This window comes from Lagopus muta, chromosome 12 (assembly GCF_023343835.1).
Source record: "Lagopus muta isolate bLagMut1 chromosome 12, bLagMut1 primary, whole genome shotgun sequence".
Taxonomy (NCBI): Eukaryota; Metazoa; Chordata; class Aves; order Galliformes; family Phasianidae; genus Lagopus; species Lagopus muta.
In genome coordinates this window covers 11,415,672-11,440,795 of record NC_064444.1, presented here as the reverse complement: position 1 = coordinate 11,440,795, position 25,124 = coordinate 11,415,672, and the positions used below count along the sequence as shown (strand labels likewise).

The window sequence follows — 25,124 nt, the reverse complement described above, 5'->3', positions numbered from 1 at the left end:
AGCATGATAATTCTCCTCAATAAAAAGGGCATAGGATGGAACTCAAACAACTTAGATGTTAAATGAGATCATTGACTGACCTGATAAATACCTCAGAATATGCTGAGAGTGAATGAGTGTGTGGAGAAAAGAACTTAGAAAGCATTTCCGTGATCCTCAACTATTTGTGCTCTGCCTACACCAGCAGCTGGGAGAGAGAGCAGGAGGTGACTGAGGGTGACCTCACCTTTTTTTTTTTCCTTCATTGTTTTTTCCCTTAATTTTACTTCTTGCAAGTGGCTCATCCACGCATGCTCCTTTTTTATGACAAGTAGTTTTGATGGAAGTCCAAACGCTCAGCAGATTAAATCACCTGTGTAAATGTGGACTCAAGAAGTAGCGCCACTCACAATAAAGATGCCCCTAGAAGAATTTCTATGCACTGAAACTTTGTCAGCGTACTTACGAGGAAAATGGAGATAAGCAGAAGAATGCCAAGGCTGCCATAGGGGCTAAACAATCGCTTCTCTAGAGGTCAGCTCACCACAGTTATTTGTCTGCTTTTGATGGGAGGCATGTGGGAGACAGGCTAGTCCAGAAAAAAGGAACCTGAGGAAAAGATAATCTCATGCTGTGATGTTTTGGAATCACTATTCTATTAATGAAGCTAAGATTCCTGAAAATCTCTTTTGCCTTTTGAAGGAGGATGTATGTTTTGTTCAGAGAAGCATGGGAGCTCTGCCAGCTGACAGAAAAAAAGCTTGCTTTGATATGTACAATATAACTTGCATAAGCACTGGCAGAATCCTGATGCATAGATGTCAAGGAAAGAGAGAGATCCCAGAGGGCAAACGTAGCTCACAGTCCCAAGGAATGAAAACATATGTCCACAGTTTATACAGCTGTGACACAACAGGTATCCTTTGTTGTTGTTGTTGTTTCTAAAAAACTTCCTTAGAGCTAAAAGATCAAATTCAAGGGGAGTCTTACAGTATACAGTTAGTCTGTCACATTTTCTCTCTACGTTTTACAGCAAAAAATGAAAATCTGTGTTTACCTGTCAGTTCTGGTAGAAATGATTCCATCATAATTACACCTTGTGTGCTGGAAGGAACCTGGCAGTTTGTAATGTCACTAATGCTAGTCTGAAGCAGTACAAAGTTGAAGGAGCTTGCTGAAAAATAAGACTTTATTAAAATTTCCAATTTTTTGGAAAGCATTTTGACTAAATTCCAACACTACTTAAAATGTAATTAAATATTTACATTTATTCCCTAATAAGTATTGTAGGTAAATCAATTTCCCAATTATCTTAAATTTTTGTATGGTATACAATTACTACATTTTTGTAATAAATGCACAATTCTAATGAAAAAATAATGATCTTGAACTTTAATAGAGCCCTTCATTTGAGGAGATGAAAGTGCTGTACGTTCATCCATTCATTATGTCTTACAACCCCCCTGTGATGTAGGTACTATTATCATCATTTTACAGATGGGGAAACTGAAAGGCTAATTAACTTGTCCAATTTACAATACTGTTAGCTGTAAACTTAGGGTGTCCTATTGTATTAACATGCAAAACAAAACTCAGCTCATCCTGCAACCCGTAAGCACTTTACTTATAGGAGAGAATATGCTACACACATTTGGAGAGCTGGTTTTGCCTTGGCAATGGCTGTGAGTGCCACAGAAACACACGGTCTAGAAACAAAGACCGTAGCACCAGCTCATTGTAAAGTGCCACCATGTTCCACAGCCAGTTGCAGAGATGATGTGCGTTTTCATTTAAAGTTATCAGCCATTCAAGTGCACATTTGTGCTTTAATTCTGTATGATATATCACACTGCATTTATGTACACAAACAGGGAAATAGTGCTTGCTGACTAACTCATTCTCTCAGTTTACTTATGTGCTCCATAAACTTCTTCACTCGGTCAGGATCAACAGCATTCACCCAATAACCTTCTCTCTTGAAATACGAACCAATTATTAGAGCATTTGCATCCAAGTAATTCTTCACATTCTCCAGAGTAACTCCAGATCCAATCAAAACAGGAATCTTCACAGCATGTTGAACCTCTGAAGTGGGGGAAAAAAAAAATTAGGATTAAATCCTCTGAGATTTAAATCCACCTTTAAAATTCTGTAAAAACGATGTGCTCTAACTTCTGCAGAGTTTCAACAGCAAAGGAAGGTAAGTCTTAAGAAATTTGTAAGCATGCATCTCTTACTTTTACAATAGTGATACAGACGTTCTAGATGAAGAAACCCAACACTTTTAGCTCTCAATAACTGTTGAGAAAATCCCACTTTCAAAGAATATCCTGAGTTGGAAGGGACCCATGAGCATCGTCAAGTCCAACATAACATTCCTGATCACATGTCAGAGGACTGTTTCAGCACTACAGAGCACGTGAAAGCTGCATCTCAACACTGAACACGTACATTCCTTTCTCTCCCCCCTCCCACCCTCCAAGAAAAAAGATTCAAGTAAGATTAAGGAAAATTGGTTGGCTGAGAGTGCAGTGCATTTTACTGTATTCCATCGCATTCCTTTTTATTTCTTGTCCCCGGTAAGAAGAGATGTTGGATTGAGGAAGCTTTTGCAAAGCAGAAACTATCCCAACTACTTAACATGTCTGTTTGCCATTGTGCTTGGAGGCTCAATGCACTTGAGGTACTACACATAGACTGAAAACAGCAATCATTTAATATTGCACTGCAGTAGCATGTAGGATAGATACCATTTCCCCCTAGTCTTTCTATGAAGTAATCAGAACACAGCTACAAGAATAAGATGAAATTCTTGTTTCCATTTATTATACCAGCTCAGACTTTTGCGAGTCTGGTGAGATCATTAAAAGTGGCAGAACTATTCAGTAGAGCTGTGCTCATTACAATTCTTCAGTCATCAGTTTAAATCACAATAATGGTAGTTAGACTGGTGTATATTTCTGCCAGGTTTCTGCTGAATTTATGCTATGTTGACAACTAGCAGAAGTTCTTCACTGAAGTAACAAAAAAGGCCTTATTCACAGGGAAAGAAAAATGAACATGCTCTCTGCTTCTTGCTAAGTTTCAGGGTCATGAAAGTAGGAGAGCAAGCAGCAATAGGCTACATTGATACCTCCAGCTAGCTTACCAGAACACAAAAGATGGCACAGATACGCCTCTTCTTTCTATAAATGGCAATGAAATGAAAAAGACATTTTTCTGCATTCAGCAGGTGCTACTGTTTTGGCCATGGAAAGGCTCTCCGTGGACACATAAAAGTTCATTAGAGTATTTTCTTCAGAACTCAACCCAGTGCTAGCTCTGGGAAAAATAAATAAATAAAAGAATTGAATTACTGGGCTAGAATTACTGGGCATCCTGCTCATCCTTTCATTTTGAACTGACCATCCTAAGAGTCAGTCAAGACTGGACGCTTCTTCCCTTGCATCCTGAGAATGCTGCAGAGCATTATTTCTGATCTTTAAAAAGATATAAGTTGCTTTAATTGTTGCTAATAAGCTGACGTAAGATGGTTAAAGCTCGAGGGAACTAGGGACAGTTTATATGCAACAAAAAAAAGTCTGCTTCAAAACACTGTTTATTTAAATAAAGTTTCATCAGAAGCCTAGATTATTAATGATGCTTCAGGGAAAAATAATTATGTGTCACCTTCCTACTTCACCAGAGAAAGGGGATCAATTAAAACGCTCTTGAATATCTTTCTAGGTCTCATACCATACCATTTTCCCACTTAGGAACAGTAACTGCTTCTTACAAAAAATTTTTTAACATAAAAGAAGAAAATCCACACAACCCCTATTGAAAATTTTAAGCAAAGCAAGATAGCACATATATGATTAAAATGATGCCTATTTCTTCACATATTTTATATTTCTAAATTCATCCTCCTTACAGCAATAATTCATTTTTTGTTATTTATAACATTATTAATCCTGTTCTAGAAAAAAATAGAATTCTATGTATATAGTATCTCTGTGCTCTTCGAAATATTCAATCTGATCTATGTAGATACCAATGCATAATTAAGGTGCTACAACTGACCACAGATTCGTAAAACATCTTTACTGCATTCCCAGAGGAACAACATTCCAAGTCAATATTTGTTTTTAAGACAAATGCATAAGGTACATTAGTAGGCAGTTGCTCTACAATTATTTCACATCAGCAGGAAAAATGAAGAGCCGAATAATTAAACAGAGCATGATCCCATGGGTGTATGACAATAGCTCTGCCCTAACAAAGACTTGAACAGCAGAACCTAAGACTGCTGCAAAACTGTAAGAAGATAACTAAATGATGAAGCTTTCAAAAGTAGCAAGGTATGCAGCTCCTGCTGTGATCCATGCATGACACATGCAGCCCACACACAACTCTTGTGCTGGAGATTTATTCAGACTGTCAATGTGAAGAACAGGAATGGGAGTGCCCACCATACAATGAGACTGGGTTATCTAATTAAACATGCTACAGATACTACTTTTAAGTCGTTTCCAAGCATATCAAGGCCTACAGTTGATGAATAGAATATAACTTGTCTACCGGCTGTGTTAATACAAATTCTAACTTGTAAAAGAAAATAAAGCAACAGTGGTGAGGTATGCTTCCGCATGGTGACGTTCAGTCACTGTCAAAATGTCTCTAAACACAGAGCCTTGTTTAAAGGCTCCTTCAGCTTTCTTCTCCTGATTATATTGTTTGATGCAAACAGGAAGGGAAACAATTTTCTGATGTTAAAGTAACAAGATCCTGAAGTTTACAGAACTCACACATTTTTCTATATCAATAAACTGTAACTAGAGGGCACTGTGCTCTTTCTTCTGACAGTGCATCTGCAGATATGTCTTCAATAAAATCAAATGAAATAGCACTTGGTTGCAGAGCACAATGAAAGCATTTGAACTACGGTGTGCACAAGTTACATGAAATAAAGGCCAAATGCTCCTAGCTTGAAAACAATGGCAAAGAGCGGCGTAAAAATAAGTACCACTGTGCTAATAACTTGCTCCACTACTCTTCTTTAACAGCTTTTTCATATGCAGTAATCACTGTACCATACACAACACTATGTTTATGGTAATGTTCCACTGTAACCCATTTTAGTTTTTTAATTCAAAGGACTTTTTCTCTGTCATTAAATTTCGGGATTATGAAAAGTACAGACCAGAGACTTGCATCTCCTGATTATCTATAGGAGGGTACTGCAAAGGCAGCAGCCTTTATTTTAACCTAAACAGTCCATTAAAAGGCAGGAGGATGAATCAGTTTTGACACCCCTTCTATGCACACTAACAGATGAGGTAATGGAGCCAGCTGCTGGGCTTTGTGATATTTTCCACCAGTTGCTCAGCTGAGGCCATTTACTTTGTTCATAAAGATACCTAGGCAGTCTTTATGCAAAGGCTGTGGTCACTCAAATCACAAGCTGGATTTCAACCAGGTACTTCAGCATTTTCCCAGCGGGAAAACCTGACAGCCTGTGGCTGGGAGTAGCACCACAGGTGCCTTCAGGAAGGCAGTGAAAGAAACTACAAACAAAACCCCGCCAAACACATTTCTCTGGCTTGACAGAGAAACACTCATTTCCCACATGCCATCACAAGTCAGTCAATTCAACACACAGACACAAAGGCAAAAACACTTCTATATTACTGCACAACAAAGCGGAGAAAAAAAAAACGTGACAAAACCTCATCTGTCTCTTGGTTTGTCGTTCAAGAGTTGCTTTGCAGCATGATGAAAGGTGCCCAGCTGTATGATCACAGTACGACTCATCCTGTGCTGCATACATTCGTGAACTGCCGAATTTCACTCACATCACGCCAACTTTGTACAAGTGATTCCTTTTAAGAATATACTGACATAGATATGCCTAATTTGTCATTTCCTCACACTACTGAGTGTTGATTTTTAAGCTCTTCTCTTAACTGTGTTAAGCCACTGTTCTCCTGAGTGGTGCAGATAATGCCTGAATTCTGTGGCCTAAGTAAACCAAACCCATGATCCAGGTTCTTGCCTTCACTACACATGTAAAAAATCGATGTGTGCACATCATTACTGCTGACAACTCTGATTCATTTTGTTCCTTGGACTCAGAAAAGGAACAAGGCTGTGACTGGCACACTGGTTCACATGCAGGAAAGGCAGTGGTGAGGCCTGCTTGGAGTCCTGCCTGAGAGCAGCCTGCGGGCCTGCAGCTCATCTGGTGCCCTCCAGTGCAGGGCATGAGAGGAGGCTGCACATGCATTCTGGAAAGCAGAACTTAAGCTACTATTCTGCCCTGAGATTTGTCAGCTTTTATTTACTTATTTTAATGTAATCTGCACTGAGAAATAGGGATATCCAGTGGTATGCATTGCAGGCAGAGGTGGATCTTTAGATTAACAATATTTTGCAGTCTCTTTCGGTCTTTTTCTCTTGCAGCCTTTCAGGGTGCTTTGTTCTATGAATCACTTCCAGTTCACCTTATCAAACACTCAAACAAATTCAAGAGCTCTGTATTCACTACAAACCACCACTTTCATTTTAACATTGGTGACTGAAGCATAGTCATCTATCACCTGTTCTTTGGCAAAAAAGTTGTGTTTTAAACACATGTGAAATAAGCAAAACATTTTGACAAGTTCAGCATTCATTCTGAATGCTGATAAGCACGTACAATATGGATAAAGCCCTGAAAACATGCAATGATTTTAAATTATTCCAAGAGATGTTTGGGGTGCTGGTCTCCATACCAAGTAGAGCATGTTATTCACCTCCTTCTTTTGTAAAATAAAGAAGGAATTGTGATTGAATGGTTTAGAGAAGAATATACTTTAAAAAAGTAGAGATCATACTGCTATTTTTCTTTATGAAAAAAATATTTTGCCAAAAGGTACTATCATTTAACTTCGACCAAACATGCAATAATTATTTCTGCATTTTGATCCCCTAGTAGGACAGCAACTTGAAACAAAAATTGTTCATAGAAGTCCAATAGAGCTTTTGATTTGTCTATACAAGAAGTGATACTTCCTTTGGCTTCATTTCAGCAAGCATGTTTTAAGAATTTGAGGTTAGACAAATAGACATACTTTGATGCACATTCACTGAGCTTAGAGTTCACCTTGATAGACTGAGCTGAACACACTGGCACTTCAAAATACGCTAGATTGTTTTGTGCCAGCAGAAGTAAAACCTAGAAACTACACATTCTATTTTATGTAGACAAGCCTTGACATTCAAGCCATGAAACTGAATTGAAATTTAGTGATGAAAATTTGAATTTTCATGATAGCATGTGAACAATCAAGTTTGATGACTTTGATGTCATATCTTCCTTTGTACCAACAAACTTAGAATTTTTTTTTAAAACCTTCTAAGTTTTCCCTGCTATTACTGTCTGGAACGGTGCCATATCATAATAACCCTTTTCTTGCAGGACTTTCATTTTCTTTCCGAAAAATATAAATCTTTCCACTGAAGAGTTGAGCACTTTTAGCTAGCTATTTCTATTAGGTCTATGAAATTGCTTTTTCTTATACTAAGATATTAAAAAGTATCAATTTCTAAAACAAAGTCTTCACATTCATTTGCTTTGTTTATTTTAAAGTAATACTAAGTATCATTCAGTATTATAAAGGCTTGAAATAATTTATGTCCCATCAAACAGTTGGTTAGAAACGTAAAGCAGACAATCCACATAGAACCTCAGTCACATCAGTTTTGCTTTATCCAATCAAACTCTGCAATGAAAGAACATTTTTCTCCCTTCTTTTTCTCCTTAAGGAACAGCACATACAGAGACCTATAGCCAGAAGCTGACTCAGGGCCTGCTGCATGCTCCTGGTGTGTCCGCTCACCTCTCAGCTCCCCAGGGTCTGCAGGCAGCCCGGTTGCCGTACCAGTCAGTACCACCCCATCAGCCAGGAAGAGCTCAGCAGCAGAGGCGGTCTCAGCCACGCTGACATCTGCCGTCAGGGCATGAGCACTGTCAACAGCACAACGTACCCCATGGTTACTTTCAGCACACACATATTGATCAATGTTTATTTGGGCATTTCTTCATTTTCCTCACTATCAGAACACCGAAAATCAGGCTTTGTGAGAGAGAAGGTAAGGGTCCCGCTTTAAAATGGGAAGTAACTTTACAATACCAACAAGGGGAAAGAGACCCAACCTTATCCATCGCAGAGCTATAACTGCTCAATCCACTGCTCTTGGTCTTCTGTCTCTAAAGAGCGATTGCTAAAGGTGAACTACCAAGTGTCAATTCAGACAGCTGTGTGCATGTCGAGCACTTGTATCTCACACACAGCTCTCTGACTTCAAGTGGGAGCAGCGGATGGCTCAGTCATTCATAAATCACGTTCCGTTACCTAGAATGAAATTAACATCCTTCATTTCACAAAGTCCAACTAACAGAAGTATAGTTATTACCTATAACATAATCACAGGAATCACCTTACATAGCAATTACAAACATAAATTACCTGCAGCCTAGCTTTTCAACAGCAGCTTTTGATATATGGTTGATATGCTTTGAAACCTACAGCAATAGTAATTTAATTTAAACAATTCTGAAGTTTGAAAGGGTTTAGAACTTCTTTGCTGGTTCAGCATCTGACTTTGCTTTCTGCTTAATTGAAAATGCAGAAGCAACAACAGCTATGGTCAACCCATTGCACTGATGAGGTGTGACAGTCTTCCTCTTTCCTGGGTCAGTGTGGATGGACTTGGATCCCTACAGTAAGAGGCAGAATGCACTGACTGCAGTGCTTTTCACTAGTGATGATGGTGCAAGACAAAGCATTCCCTTTATACAGCTGGAGGAAGGCAGGCCTAAGTCCCTAATACATAAAATGAGTTGGAAATGTGGCTCTTAACATCGTTTCAGCTTTGGAACCTCCTTGTAGCAAAAACCTTCCACTTTAAAAAGCAAATCCTTTCACCTACAAAGTATAATCAAAATATAAGTCTATCAACTGAGAAGACAAAGGAAAGACCGCATGATACAATCATCAATTTTTATGAAGTCTAATGTAGTGTCTTTTACATATATACACACATATATATAAAAGAATTTAAGTCATTAGAAATAAACCAATCTAAAAGGACCTTAAAAGTTTAATGTTATCATAATGCATTGTTTCTTTACCTATCTTGAAAGTTATTTAAAAAAAACAACACCACAAAACCACAGATATTTATGATCTTCCCAACATGGTTGTTTTCATGATTACCTACATACTACATGCAAACATTTTAATTAGGTTATTTAGCATGTATAATACATAACATTTGAGCAGTTCTTCAGGAAAAAAAGGTGACATATAAATAGCTAAAAATGCTGTGTGACAGTTAAGATATCAGCAAAAAAGAAACTGGGTTCATCTGTCAAAAGTTCCTTCTGTTTGATAATCATAGAACATAATCCGTACATAGACAGCACTGATTTAAGTGGAAGAAAGCAGTACTATTGGCAGCCAGGAGAAAAAAGAGAATAGCTTTCTAAAGCACCAGAATATTATGATTTGGATCCTTTGTACATGGAAACTGCTGCATTACTAAAAATAACCTTGGATGCTTAGCCTCCCGAAACATAATTTCTTTAAGCGTAATAGGCATATAAGGATGTAAAACCTCACCTGACACCAGATGTGAGACATTTACAGTCTGCATTTATAAATCCTGAAGGTTAAACTACAAACTTCACAGATGCGGCAACCTGCGGCTTACAGGTGCAAATTTATTTTTAAACATATCCCCTAATAGCACTGCAAGACCTTGCTCAAACAATAAAGTTCTCCCTTTATCATTAACTTTGCTGGCATTGAGCAGATATAAAATAATCAGAAAATGGGGAAAAGCATAAGATCATTATTACATTAATATTTACATAAATATTGCTTGTGTTTACCTGTGTTTTTTTTTAATGTCAGCAAAAATCTGAATATTCTCTGCTCCAATTAGTTTTCTGTATCGTAGCAGGTTACCTGCACAGGCATTTATGATCCCTTCATCAGCAACATGAGAAAACACAAAACCTTCAACTCGAATAAAATCAAGACCTGATAAAAGAAAAGAAAAAAATTAGCATTCTCTTAACTAGACCTGAAGCCTGAAGAACTAATACTAAAATATCTGTCCCTCATTTGACCTCCACACAAGACATTCCATGTTCTCTGAGACTAATCAGCCTTGATTTCTCACATTTTTAAACTTTTGTACCCATGGGCACAGACTCAGCAACAGCACACCCTGCCCTCCTGCTTGCTGTGATGTGCCAGTAGGCAAGTATGAATGAAGGATAGGTAGGCCAAAACGTAGCTCCTATCCTCTAACAATGCGGCTTCTCTCCAAAAAGGGCATTATCTTGGGTTTTGCCCCTCTGTTAGATACCCCATCACTGTATTACTGCCTTCCCAACATCTGTTCCACTGTTAAATATGCCTGAAATTGGACAACAGGTCAAAAAGCAACCAGGACATGGACAAAGAGAGGAGAATAGCCTATGTCTTCCTTCTTCAGGAAATTAGGCAGGAAAACACAGCCTGCAATACATTATATACATTGACTCTCCACCTGAATGCAACTTACATCTTCTGAACAGTACCACATCAACGACTGACCTTTGGAGCTGGGCCAAAGATACAGAAAGATTAAGTTTCCACTCCAAATTTACGGTGAGCATCAACTCTACCTTGTCTCAGCAACTGAGTGTCCAGCAGTCGTTCATCTTTTGTATCAGGAAGCTTTTGGGCGATGGGTACTTCAAAGGAAGACTGAGAACAGAAATGATTTCGATGGACCATTTATCTACTATAAGGTACCCCTATACAGCCTTGAAATACCTTTATGTTGACATACTGATGTCTTCAGCCATAGCATAATTAATCCACAGCTGTTTTGCAAAAGATGACAATTCTGACTCCTTTATTGTATCCCTTTCCTCTCCAGTCTTCCACAGCCTTGAAGCTCACTTCACACACCCTTTAGGATGTGAAAACGCTCTGCAAACACCTTGTGCAGCTTTTGCTATTCTTCCAGTTTGCTTTAGAGCTCCCTTCCAGGCTCTCTGAAGTTCTATTGCTTCTCCAGCTTTGAGTCAGCTGCACATTTAAGTGGAGTGGAAACATCGAGGAACTAAATGCATGTGAGAGCAGTGTTCAGGGATGCAATTCCATCTAACAGAGAACTATTTAGGCAAGGAAGGCCTCACCTTAACACATTGCAGACATAAACAGAAAGGGTTTTTAAAAATGTATTTACCAAATGACAAGGTTCCTGTTTATTTTAAGAGCTAGATTTCAGTTTCATTCCAAAAGCCCCGAAGTTGCAGAAACAAAAGGTTATGCCTGATGGAAAAGAGCCTGTATTGCTTAGCAACACAGACTGCAGCTAACATGATACATCACAGATGGTGCCAACTCAAATATAAGCTGTCCTATGCCTTCAGATTAGCAGGTGAGAAAGCATGGAGTATTCTCAGGATTCAAAGACACAAATATGTCACAAGTATAATTAAAGGTGCTAGTAGGTAAGACTGAGACTTGTGCATCTAGGAATATTAGCCATAGGCTTTATCAAATCACCTAAGTTTGTAGTATAAATCAGACTTAAATAAGAAAAACAATAATTCTCCTCTAATCACAAGACTATCAAGCACCCTAGAAATCTAATAAATGTTCATAGCAATCCTAATGGCTACCTCAGGACAAGGGCTATTCACCTACTGAAGCTCACCACTCGCATGTTTACCAATGTTTGGTTTGTACTTCCCTAACTTAAGAATTCAAGACTTCCTCGACCAACATCAGGATTGTTCTTAGTTTAACAGAGTTGCACACTATTGGAGTTTTTGGGGGATAACAAGATACTATTTTTAACCAGTTCTAGCAGACACCAACTCATTACCTGCCTGTTTTATGAAGACCTAATTGGATTCCATTAATGAATTCACTAAAACTGTGAAAATGGTATTATTTCTTATTTTCCCATTAAGTAAGTCAAAAAGGAATACCTGCTAAATAGTTAAAAGGCAGTCTCATTTCTGACTTACACAGGAACAAAAAAAAAATATCATGTAATTTCACTAAAAAACAGGTACAGGAAATTTCCAATAGGACCTACCAAACAGAGCTTCAAGATTAAGTTGAGAAGCAGCTCATTCCACAAGCAAGAGTTCCAGGCCTGGAAAAAGCAGTGTCTCCAACAGTGCTTTCAGCACATATTTCTCATCACATCTCTGCAAAAGTTCCAGTGCTTGCTGCCTTGTCCTGCAGCACCCGCAGGTGTCCCCCAAATAAGCACTCACCTGCTGAACTTCAGTTTAGCCGTATTAGAATGGCATTAGTTGAAAAAAATATGTAACTAAAAATCAGCATATTTTTCCAGCCAATTCTATCCTATTTTAAACAGTATCACTGGCCACACCTTCCTGTGGAGCATCTCTGCTGGTGGGTGGCTGCAAGAGAAGAGCTGTCTCAGACAGCAAAGCTGTATTTATAAAAGACCTGGAGATATCTGGTACCTGGAATGTCTTCTGATATGAAGCCTTGTTTAATCAGCTACCAACTGAGTCATTATCATTACTGAAGACTAATTAAGAAACAGTGACCGCGTGGGATTTCAGTAAAAGGATCCTTAAAGAAAAAGGGCATTTTCACAGTCAGCTGGAGATGGCAGGAGATAAACTGTTAGAAATTGAGTTCTCATTCATGAAGTGTAATACTGGCTGATGCAGGTACATGGACACTACTGCACTGTATAGTAGCCCCTGCAGGCCGTGTCTGTCTCCATTAGCTTAATGATAGGCCAGTTGCTTCTTTCAATCACTACTACTACATGTTTGTAATGGAAGCACACAGAGTTGCAAAAGAATATAGAGACTGTTATTGGTGTATACCCCCAGTATTGTAAAGGCTCTGTAGCTCCTCTGCGAAGACATACACTGATGGATTGGAGCCATGCATGGTCTCCCTAATGCAAGGAAAACGGCAGATAGCAGCTGAGGGCCTTTGGATGATTCCTTTAGACACAACAGTCCTCTCTAAGATGACTACTGCTTCATAATTAACAAACTTTCGATAAAAGAAAAGCCATGTAGTGTGGAAGTAGGTCAACAACAGAGCATGAGGACATGAAATTCAGTAGACAGCCCAAGCATAAACAGTGGTTTACTTCAGAAAACAAGACACACTGATAAATAAGTAAGGGAAACCTAATAAGATGTCCAGATCTGACCCGGGCTTAGTGAACATTCCTGAGCACTGAACAATGATAACCAGTAACGTTTGCTAAACAAAAACGAGTAAGGGAGCATTTCTATCTCTTCTACAATTGCTCGCAGGATCTGTTTGGATACATCATTCTTTTTCAACCTGAAGCAGATGTAGTAATTAAATAAGAAACTACAAACAGGAAATAATGTGCTTCTATAAACCACACAGTACACCTGTAAATAATGTACTGATTGAAAGAAGTAACCCTACCACACAAATTCTGCTTTCTGTACAGTCTTTGGAGGATGCCATTAGAAGCAGCTATTAAGGTGGTGCACTTTCCCAAAAATAAGTGCTTGAGATTAAGATTAAAAAAAAAAAAACACAAAAACTCAGCCTTCTCATCCCCTGATTTTATTATTGTATAAGTCTGATAACAGTACCATATCAATACATTGGGAAAATTTAGTATTTTAATCTGTTACTATAAAACATACTTATCAGCACAAACACACATTGCTGAGGAGTTCCTTTCAGTCACACCATAAAATTGCGGACTTCTTCCCCCTCTCTTTACAGTATAAAATCATTACCTACACTTGAAGACCACTTACGGTTTCCCTGTGCAGTTCTCTTCTGAAGTTATTTCTACCAGAGACAGGAGTTTCCATAGGGAAAATGGAACGACTGCATAGTAGCAGAAAATACTCCATAAGCTTTTAAAGTGTAACACATTCAGCAAATATTTTGTAGTTGAAGCATATGAGGATTCCTTAATTAATAGCTATCTTTAATGACAACTAAAATGGCATTCATATTAAAGTCACTACTAGGTTGCTACAGAAAAACTATTCAAAGATTTTCTACCTACAGAGTCAGTCCCTTTACTATTGCTTTGCCTAAAGTGATTTTCTTTTCTTTTTGCTTTCCTGCTCAGTGAGCCTGAGAATCATTTTTAGAGGAGTGCAATGAAATGCATTAAACACAGGCTTTTCCTAGCTGCTGTCCTCCAGTTACAGAGCAAATAGTGCAGAACAGCAGAAGAGCAGAGCAAAACCCAAGCCCTTCAGGAATTCTCTCACTCATTAATAATTGCTGAGGAGTAAGAGAAACTCATTGCTCTTGCATTACATCCCATATACAGTGATCAATTTCACTCCTAAAAGGAAGCATAGCTATTACTTTTAAAAGTAAGGTGTGTAAATACAATGCATCTCAAGTATCCTCAAGTATTGCATACAACCCCTGAAAACAAAAGCAAAACTGGGTTCTGTCATCTTTTTTGGCTTAATTTTTCACATAGTCTCCACAGCAGAAATAGCGTGCTGTGATGGTTTGCCAAGCAGCCTTCAAGCATACCTTGAAAGTGTCAGCTTCTGATTCTAAGGCACTCAAACCAAATCCATGTACAAAACGTATCAACAAACAGAAATTCCCCCAAGAAAAATGAGTGTTACTCAATGTTATTTTAACTGAATTTGTTCCATATAGCACAAGCATCTTTTGATTTTTCATTCTTACAGAACTTTGCCTATTTAGAAAACCTGTAAAATTTACAAAGTGTCCAACTCACTACAGTTGCATTTGCAATTTGGGTAAACATAGACTCTCAATTTCTGAAGGATTTGGGAAGTACGAGCGTTCCCTATTAAATCAGTCTCTATCTTTTGATCAGGGAGTGAAAACTAAAATTGTTCCAGCAAAGCTTAGAAACTGAAGGGTTAGCAAATCTAGTATTCTTGCAGTAATGATAAATTAATTTGTACTTAATTTCCCTGCATGCAATTTAATGTTCAGTAGTTTGGGTAGCTACGCACTTAAAAAAATTAACAGAAAGCTTCATTCCATTCATTCATAAAAAAAAGGCAATGAAAACTTAGTTTTAATAGAAACCAGTAGTAGCAACAACATATAATTAGATGCTGAAAAGGATGCTTAACCACAGCGGGTTAAATTAATCTTCAAATATCGTTTAACCGAAGTAAATAGAGTTACACCAAAGGTGGCTCTTAGACATGAGTAGGTTTAAACTAATCATTACAGTTAGACAGGTTTCACCTAGAAAGCAGCGCCAGTGGCCTTGGGATTTTTAAGCTGCCTCCTACTGAAGCACCGTGCGAGTCTCATCTATTATAATCAAGCAGGCATCTTTCTCAAAATCTAATTTCTGTTTTTTCAGGGTACAGTGAGCTTTTCATGTCTCATTTTTCATGGTATCTATGTTAGTACAATGCCCAATTTGCAGAGAGTAAATGCCACGGCAAACAGCAGTAATAACGGAGGAGTCATTTCTATTACCTGCCGCGAGAGCCACGGCCGTGGCCTGCTGGTTGGCGGCACACAGCACCTGGACGCCCAAGGCGAGGTGTGGGCAGAGCCGCTGCACCGCTGCGCCCACCGCCGTCATGGCGGCCGTCACCTCAGGCCCAGGGCACAGCGTGTAGGGCCGGTCGTGCATGTTCTCCACTATCAAGCCATCCTGCAGACATCAGAATAAGGAAGTTTACTGCGGTGCTAAGCTTTGTGTTGAAAGACACAGAAGTTTAAAGGTTTTCCTTCAAAGGGCGGATTATCTCCAGTAAATTGTGTCGATGCATATAGCCACTTATAAAAGTGCTTTCATCAACAGCACGGCATTTGCAGAGAAATCAGGAAGAGAAATAAATGTGATTTTAATTATACATTCATCAATTAGTTTTCCTTTGATCCATCCCAGGACGTGAACTATAGGCGAATGAGTTAAATCTTACACCTCATTAAAAGTACTGCAGAGTCAAACTTCAATTACCCAAATGGAATATGGGATATTGAGTATGTTTGGATAACTGATGATGTAGAGATAATCAAGGCAATTTTCAATTTGAATTAATGTCAGAAAATAAGTGTTATTTTAGAAAAATAAAGGAGGTTTGTTTGTTTGTTTGCCTATTAACATGCCTGTTCCCAGGGTGACATATTTCTTCCCATTCCAAATTCAGACTGCTTTGAAGAAAGCTATTGCTATTTATTGTCAACTGTACCTCTCCCTCCACAAGAACATACATTTAGCAAACAATGGAGCGACAATGAAATACTCTACTGATAGACTACTGATAGAGTGGATGCAATTTATTGAAAATCTTTGTACATCATCTGGTGCCTTGGACATTTTCAATGGTGATTTGGTATATACTAGAACTTCTCAACAATCGCAAATCATATAATTACGTTGAGGACTAACACAAAAGTAAAAGTACAGCCCTGAAACATATTTCAAGCCTGACATTTTGCATTTGCAGTGGGAACTTTCTATGAGGCTAGACATTTCTCACCTGCTTCAATTGAAAAATACAAAAAGGTTATAAGACAAATTACTTGTATGTAAAGAAAACAAATTCTATTCTCTCTCAACTTCAAACACACATCAAAATCCTTAAAATGAGAGCTGTGCATTTCAAAGGCAGTCTAACATTCAGAATAGAAAGAACATTTTAAAAGAAATTAGAAGAAATCAATTACAAGGAGATGATTTTTTAAGTAATCAATAACAGAGAATCAGGAAGATGGGGAGAAAAAGGTTTTCTTTAAAAAAATCGTAGATGAAATGCTCCTTTGAGCTTTGTTGTAGTACAGATGCTCTTTTGGGCATCTTTCCTTTTTAAAGTGTACAAAAAGCAGTCACCATTTAACGGCCGAATTACATGCCACAGGCATCATAAATGAACCCCCAACATGGAAGATGGGGGAGAGGAAACAGACTGTCAGTAATCTGTCAGAAGAGTACGGCCAATCCAGTTACATGAGGGATGCACACTGGGTGTACCTGGGCACAACTGCCTTCACCAAATAACCAGTAAATAAGCATTTAAATACACAAAATACGTGCTATCTTAAAAACAAATGGACACAGTTTATTAATGGGAAATGTGATCTAACATTATGAGCACCTAACATGAGAGCTACATATTATTTCTGCCACTCATCAGCATATCTTAATATAAAATTTCAGTCCAAGAAACCTCAAGTGGGCAGAGGATATTACATAGAATCATAGAATCATAGAATCATAGAATCACCAAGGTTGGAAAAGACCTAAAAGCTCATCCAGTCCAACCGTTCACCTATTCCCAGTAGCTCCCACTAAACCATGTCCCTCAACACAACATCCAGCCTTTCCTTGAACACCCCCAGGGTCAGTGATTCCACCACCTCCCTGGGCAGTCCATTCCAGTGCCTGACCACCCTTTCTGAAAAGTAATACTTCCTAATGTCCAGCCTGAATCTCCCCTGCCGTAGCTTGAAACCATTCCCCCTGGTCCTATCACTAATGACACGAGAGAAGAGGCCGACCCCCAGCTCACTACAACCTCCCTTCAGGAAGTTATAGAGAGCAATGAGGTCTCCCCTGAGCCTCCTCTTCTCCAGGCTGAACATTCCCAGCTCCTTCAGCCTCTCCTCATACGGCCTGTGTTCCAGACCCCTCACCAGCTTTGTTGCCCTCCTTTGAACACGTTCCAGGGCCTCAATATCTTTCTTGCAGTGAGGGGCCCAAAACTGGACACAGTACTCGAGGTGCGGCCTCACTAGTGCTGAATATAGGGGAACAATCACCTCTCTGCTCCTGCTTGCAACGCTGTTTCTGATGCAAGCCAGGATGCCATTGGCCTTCTTGGCCACCTGGGCACACTGTCGGCTCATGAGGAGCAGCCAGGAGAGCACCAGGCCTCCTGGCAGAGCAGAAGCAGTCGTGACAGGAACACAGCTCCTGGAAAAGGCCATGGGGTGCTCCTGACCAAGCAGGGAACACAGTGGCAGAATCCCATGGCGGCATCACAGCAACACTGAGCTTTCCATGAATTGTTGCTGATTCAACAGCTCAGCATTTGCATAAAGCAAATTATTCCATTATATTAAAAAATACAATTATTTTAAAAGTAATTAGGGACTCTAGCCATATTACTGTACATAAGACAAGCATCTGATTGAATTCCTGTTCAACGTGCAGGAGGATTCCAGCATTTTTCTCTTCAACCTTATATTTATTCACTTTTCAATAGCTCTCTTCTCATAGCCTCAAGGTCCACAGTTCCTGTGACTATTTTTGGTATTACTTTAATAATGTGTTATTCTTTTAGTACCATCTAATAGACCTTGTTCCTTTGCACATTATGTTTTGTTTAATTAAAAAAAAAAAAAAAAGAACAACATATGTTCTGTAATACAGAAAGCTGAATTACAGATGCGTTAACTCAAAGCTTTCTTTCATATTTTTGTATAAAAATGTAACACCACAGATTCTGGTGTTTACTGAATTTATATGTATATAAAACAGACTTCAGTACTATCAGACAGTTAATTAAAATGGTGGAAAGAAAACAGTGATGCTGGATTCAAGATCTTGGCACTTAAGCTAATAGTGTTTAAGTCTAGGAGAACAGCAACCGAACTACATGCTCCAAAGTGGAATCTCTTTGGAACATGGGAGATAAGGCACCAGCAAAATCTTCTGGGTTTCTTTTCCATTGATTATCAGAACAATTGAAGTGATACTTTTATATAAAGCAGCCCTACTTTTAACAGTCCTCAAACACTATAGAAGTGAAAAGGTAATAGACTGCTATCTATCTGCAAAGCATCCTTGTAACACAGCTAGCTAGTGGAAAACAAGTCATTTAAATAGCCCCTTGCCTACAAAGAAAAACTATTTATGTACATATGTATGGGAACTGTTGAGACACAGCCTGAATCACTGATTGAGCACCTGGAGAGAGACCCTGTCAGCCCGGGGAGCACAAGTGAAGGCAATTCAGCTGTGTGACTGGAAGAGGTGGAGCCTGGCTGCACCACTCTTAGACTTCATTTAAGGGCTGACTGCCACTGGGGACAATTTTCGTGTTGGAGATCCCTCCTCTGTGGAGTTTGTACTGCAAACTTAGATCCTCAAAGGCAGGTGAGCACTTCTGTCTTTTGTAATATTGCACTGATCCTTTGCTGCTGCATCTTTATAACATCTTCCCATCATGCTGGTCCCTCTACTGTTACATTTGGCAAGCCAGTCAGATTAAAATATTTGAAATAGCTGTTCTACTGAATATCTTTAAGTGGGTTATAGGGGAGAATTCTGCCCTATAGACAGAACTCTGCCAGGGCATATTTCAGGATTTTTAGGATATGTGTATTATGGACTTTCAACTTCAGTTGAAAAATGGGGTCCCCTGTGGGATACTGGGAATATCTTTCAATCCCCATCCTGCATGGCAGAATATTTCTATGGTTTAGGTCAAGACATCCTAGTCACAAAACAGTGAAGCAGGCACATACTATCAAGGCACTCATCAAGATGATGGCTGCCTACAGGACATCTCAAATCATCAAGAGTGACCAAGGAACTCATTTTTCTGGTACAACAATACAGTGCTGGACAGAAGAAAACAGTGACTGGCAATTCCATCCTCCACATAACCTGATGGGGGCAGGCCTTATTGAACACCATAATGGTATTCTTAAGGCTACCCTGAAGACAGACTCTCCACTCTTGCAGGGATGGCCAAAGAGACTCTATGAAACCCTGTAGACCTGAATGAAAGGCTTAATGATGGCAGACCTGGTGCCCTAAAGATGCTACAGACAACGTGGGCCTCCCAGGTACAGGCACCAATCATTGGGTAAGACTCAAAATTGCCAGTGAAAATAATCTTCTGCTCCCTGGCCCTGAGAACCTAGAAACTGGCACCTGTAAAGTAGAATGACCTTGGAAGCTGCAAGTAGGATCAAAATAGTGTGGTGTACTTTCATCTTGGGGGAGATCATTGGACACTGGGGGATCGGTAGTGTCCCCGTCCCCCCCCCCCCCCATGTAATAGGTATATGGCCTGCAGACATTATAGTCAACACTCTGGTTTTCATTGCTAAAGGGAGCTTAATCACATCCCTGTGGCAAATCCAGACTCCCCCTTTGGAACCTGATATAGGTATGCAGCCTCAGATATTGGGCCAAAGGGTGTGGTACAGACTGCAGGGACATGACCTGGTGCAAGCTGAAGTGTTGAACCAGGATAGGAACATGTCCTGTATCTTGCCATGAAAGGTGGACCTTCCCCTTCTGGTAACTCCAAAACATCTACACTACTCCCCACGAGTCTCTTTGAGTCTGCAGGATCACCAGAAAAGCAAGCAATGTGACATCAAGATGCTCTGGTGTCACTGTAAGATCAGCATGACACCTGGTGGTGGGCCACGTGGGGCTGATGGAATGTGAGCCAAACCTTTCCTGGTCTACTGTATGCCTCCACTGAACCCATTGAGCACTGGCCCATGAAAGAACATGAACTTTAATCACAAACTGATCATCAACCATCTTACACTGTATCAACCTGCATCACGATAGGCAATTGTATGAGTGCTGTGGTGTGTTAGAGCCTTGTATTGGGGAAGGCTCACCCTCCAGCTGATCCAATCATTGGTTCATGCTGTGAAGGGGTGGCGTATGTAGAGACTGTTGTGTCATGGTCTGAACCACTGATTGAGCACCTGGAGACAAGACCCAGTCAGCCTTGGGAGCACAGGTGAAGGCAATTCAGTTGTGTGACTGGAGGGAGTGGAGCCTGGCTGCACCTCTCTTAGACCTCATTGAAGGGCTGACTGCCACTGGGGAAGGATCTCTTGGTGGAGATTCCTCCTCTGTGGAGTTCCTACTGTGAATCTAGATACTAGGAGACAGGTGAGCACTCGTCTTTCTTTTGTAACATCTCCCCACTGTGTTATGTTGTTACAATAAATGTATATTATATAAAATAGAAAAGCTATTTTCTTTATTCTATCTACAGAATTGATCACTTAAAACACTTTGACCTCCTATCTGATATAACTTCTTGCTATGGTAACTTTAACCCTGATGCTCTGCATAACAGAGGCTTTACCCACAGCTGCTTATGTGTTACTTTAATTTTTGGAAGTGCAAAACAACTGTTGCTTCCTACAGAAAGAAAGGCTTTTTGCATCATGCTCATTGCTGATAAACTTGGTGTGCACTGAGAACTACAGTTCCTCCTGCCACCAGAGTCATATACCTCTATATGAAGGAAATCAGCTTTGCAAAGCATTTATTTGCTGTACTTAGACAATCACTATAAAAACTTCACTTCTAGAACAAGAGATTGCTACTTCAACTTAGGTAAGTAGGCAACATTTCTTCTGTATAAATAACAAGAGATATTTGTGGTGAGGCTTGCCTGCTATTTTACTCTACTACTAACATTTGAACCTCCGTAATACAAATGATAGCTTATTTCAACTACTAGTAAATACCAAATAGCCTTAACTTCATTCCTCTTATAATTACAGTGGTAGTTTGGCTTGGAACTGCTCACTTTTTAATACCTTATTACAGACCAGATACTGAGCATCACTTTGCAGGTACATAGGCAAAAGAAGAATCAGGAAGATCAGAATGACTGTATCTCCAGGAATCTCTCTAGTAGACTGTATCTACTAGAAAAAAAGAAGCAAGCCTACTAAAAAACTTGTAATATTTGAAATGCAGTGCAACATTATGTAAATAATGTGTTTCTTAAAGAAAAAATACAACTCATCACTGTTATCTACTCATGTAGTTACAATTAAATAGCATGTAGTAAGATGAGTTACATCAGTGAAACTGGAAGGAATTTGTGCTCTGTTTTCCAGCTACAAAGCAAAATTTACTTAGATTCACTTGCAGGAGTGAAAGTTAACTTCACTGCATATTTTGCAAGTGCTTTTTGCTTAAACAAAAGCAGATAAAAATTGGAAGGACCACGATGCCTCATAGATCGCTGCTTATAAAAATCTTGCCTAGGGAATGTCATTGTTTAGCAATACAAGTACAAAGCATATACATTTTTAGCACAGATGGTTTCCTAGCTGAGCTCTCGCTTGTTTTCATTACTGTGCTCTAATACCACAAATCTTTCATGTTTATTATGTTCAGCTGCTAATATGCCAGCCCAGTCACCTTTTTCCTGAACAAACTAGGATTTACTTCCAAGTGCAATGCATACTGAGTGAGCAAGCCTATACAGTATATTTCCAAATGTTAATGCCAGCTCAAGCAACTTGAGGCAACATGCGAACATCTAGCAGCAGCAACATAGTTATGAATCTTCCAGAGGCTACCACAGGTGCTTAGAAATAATGCCAGAAACATCCACAGAAAAAAAACACTCAGATTTCTAGTTCTGTGGGAAAAAAATGGACAGTTTCACAGTTCAGCCTGAGTAGCAGGAGGGAAATCAGATACTCCCATTGCAGAACCAGGAAAGCCAGTCTGGAAGAGAGGTGATCTCTGTGTAGAAACCACAAAGCTCTTCAGTACCTACTGTCAAAATTCACGCTTCTCTTAAAGTGCTGGAAAAAACTACACAAATGAATTACAGAAAATGTTTGGCAACCACAGGGATATTTGTGGAAGCTCTCCTGTTTATCTTGACTTTTATGTATTAACAAAGGATTTATTTTTCCTACTGATGTAACACTATCATGTATGGATCTTTAGAATGGAGACTGGCTTGGTCTGTATGCTTATGTCATTACAGTTTAGAGAGGCAATGTAGTTATACCCTGAATTTGTTCAAATTAGTAGAAATGACTGCATTCACCTCACATCTGCCTACCTGAGAGGTGGCTTTAAAAATACGAGCTGAGTAACTGCAATACAGCAAGAAAAGAGGTAAAGCTGGAAGTGTGAATTTATACATCAGTTGAGAAGACAGCAAGGTTTATACTAACCCAAATTAGAATTTTGTGGAAGCACTGATTTTAAAGTTTGTCTTGAGACCTTCTCCATGTCAGCAGCGAAAGTGATCACTTCTATCTTCTCCCTCACATTTAGGTATATTTAGTGTTTCCTCTCTGCTGCTAAGGTATCAGTGTATGGTTAGTATATAAGGGAAACAAATAAACAAGTACTGAAATGTGGGCAATGGCTCTAGGGCTGCACATCACATGTGTAACTGTTTCCACGCAGGAAGACTAGTCCTTGCTGTTCTTCTGATGTAGACCAAATCACATTCAACTTCATGTTGATGTCATGAAGGCAAGACAGAATGTATCAGTACAGAAGGCAGAGCAATTGCACTCTTCCCTTCCAACAGGTATGAAAAGGGAGAAAACTGACTTATTCTGTCCAGCTTGCAGTTAGACTATTCTAGCTGGTAGATGTCTTGCACATTGTCAGCTTGTTCACTGGCACTGGAGCCCATCAGTGAGCTCTGTTCTTCTGCACTGCTGTTTACCCTTTCAACAGCTGTTCCCAGGGCTTTCCCAACTTAGTGGTTTTCCTAACCACTGCTCTGTCCACAGCCTCCATCATGTGACTTGTCTTGCATTTTGAACTTGGTCTTCTATAATTTAGACTAAGCTCTTAGGTTCCATTTCATTCTATCTGTAAAGTATCATTGTAATTTATGCTGCTGAAGTATAACCCAGTGGAAATCTACTCAAAGTTTAGCAGAAAATCACAGCTCAGAGCTGCAGTGGCAGTTCATCAGTAGCCTTCTCTTGCCTCTGGCTGAGAATATTCAAAGCAGGTATGGCTGCTCCCACAGCCTAGGACGCAAGGATTACAGTGGGCAGAAAAGGACCCAAGATAATTTTTTGGTCCTGAAATAATGCTACTGTAGTACAAACACAAACTGTGGGGGAATCCTGTAGCCTGTAAGCAAGCAGTGCCTATGCCTGTGCCGTGACTTTATGAAAGCAGTGTGCCAAGCAGAGCTAAGGAAAGCAGCTTGTCAGACTAGATGATGAAGCATCCTACATCCGGATACCAAGAATGCCAGCAACAGTTCATATTGCTGTCAGCTTTCCATCTGTTTTTGTTGTTGTTGACTTGATTCTTGTAAATTGATAGCAATCCTATTTAAACAACTCAAATTGCACAGTTTGAATCTAAGCTTTTCCAGTTCTGCAGGGTGTGTGTGATGTTTAATTCAGGTTTTGAAACTTTGAGGCCTACTTGTGTTGAAATAAAAAACGCAGGTTTAAATGTCTCCCCAAACTCAGTGGTTTCAGGTGCTTTTCATGAATTCTAGGTCACTCAGGCTCAATTCAAACCACTGGGTACGCAGAAGCAGCTTTGTGTTAATACTGCCATGGGAAGAGGGAAGCCAGGACTTACAACTCCAGCGTCTTTGTATGCTTCTGCTTCTTGACAAGCTTGATCGATGATTTGTGCCAAGGGAAGAGAACTTCTCGGTGTCCCTGCAACAACAGTGCCATTTACACCAGTGCAAAGGCAAACCATACAGATGGTAACAGTTTTCTGGTAAGGCAGCTTACCATAATGCATTGGCATAATAAAATAGGGAAAAAATAGGGGGCAAAACACCTAAAAGGCTGCTGCACCTCCTTGAGATGCACCCCAGCGGCACCTCTTCCCTTTCCTGAACTGTACAGGTCAGCCGTGACTGTTCACTCGTGAAGTCATTCGCAGACTCGAGGGATACCTATGCGATGTCGTACCGGGACAGCTTTCCGGCCGCACACAGCCCCGGGGACAACTCGGCCCCGGCTCAGCGGAGCGCCAGCCGGGCGCAGTGCCGCAGGGAGCCACGTGTCCGAGCTCCCGCAGTCGCGGGGCCCGTGCAGCTCCGCCCCGCCGGCGCGGCCCGGCCCAGCTCGGCAGCCCTCAGCCCGCTCGGCGCTTCCCCGGCTCGCGGGGCCCTCCTCTGGCCCCCGCGGCCGGGCCGCCCGCCGTACGAGCGGGTCCCGCGGCGCCGCGTCTCGCCCGGCCCGCGCTCACCTGGCAGCGCGCCCACGTGCACCACGCCGAGCACCGCCGCCCGGAGCCGCCCGAAGAGCCGCGGCCGCGCCATGGCGGACTGTGGCGGCGGGCCCGCCCCCTGACCTCCCGCGAGGGCGCTCCGGGGCCGTCCCGCTCTCCTTTCCTCTCCCGTCGGCGCGCCGCTC

The 25,124-nt window shown here is 40.3% G+C and overlaps 2 protein-coding genes across 2 annotated transcripts in view; both read right to left on the bottom strand.

Moving 5' to 3' along the window:
• The window catches only part of C12H19orf12 (chromosome 12 C19orf12 homolog), a 56,201-nt gene extending 55,073 nt beyond the window's left edge, over positions 1–1,128 (bottom strand). The window contains exon 1 of the mRNA XM_048958228.1: positions 1,037–1,128. The gene's annotated coding sequence lies outside the window, so the exon portion shown is untranslated. The remainder of the gene's footprint in view (positions 1–1,036) is intronic.
• Positions 1,129–1,159: 31 nt separating this feature from the next.
• LOC125699088 (uncharacterized protein F13E9.13, mitochondrial-like) lies at positions 1,160–25,120 on the bottom strand. Its single transcript, XM_048958221.1, has 6 exons — positions 24,958–25,120; positions 24,334–24,416; positions 15,498–15,678; positions 9,896–10,046; positions 7,839–7,966; positions 1,160–2,064 (listed from the first exon to the last, which is right to left on the bottom strand). The coding sequence occupies exons 1-6, from the start codon at positions 25,028–25,030 to the stop codon at positions 1,874–1,876; spliced, it is 807 nt and encodes a 268-aa protein (XP_048814178.1). The 5' UTR covers positions 25,031–25,120; the 3' UTR covers positions 1,160–1,873.
• Positions 25,121–25,124: the final 4 nt, after the last annotated feature.

What these genes read in the sequence shown, in the direction of transcription:
- LOC125699088 (XM_048958221.1), bottom strand. Translation starts at nt 25,030, where the DNA reads ATGGCGCGGCCGCGGCTCTTCGGGCGGCTCCGGGCGGCGGTGCTCGGC. An exon ending in GGCCGTGGCTCTCGCGGCAG is followed by an intron (nt 10,047 to 15,497) that starts GTAATAGAAATG and finishes TTCTTTTATCAG; the next exon opens with GTCTTGATTTTATTCGAGTT. An exon ending in GACATTAAAAAAAAACACAG is followed by an intron (nt 7,967 to 9,895) that starts GTAAACACAAGC and finishes TGCTGTTGACAG; the next exon opens with TGCTCATGCCCTGACGGCAG.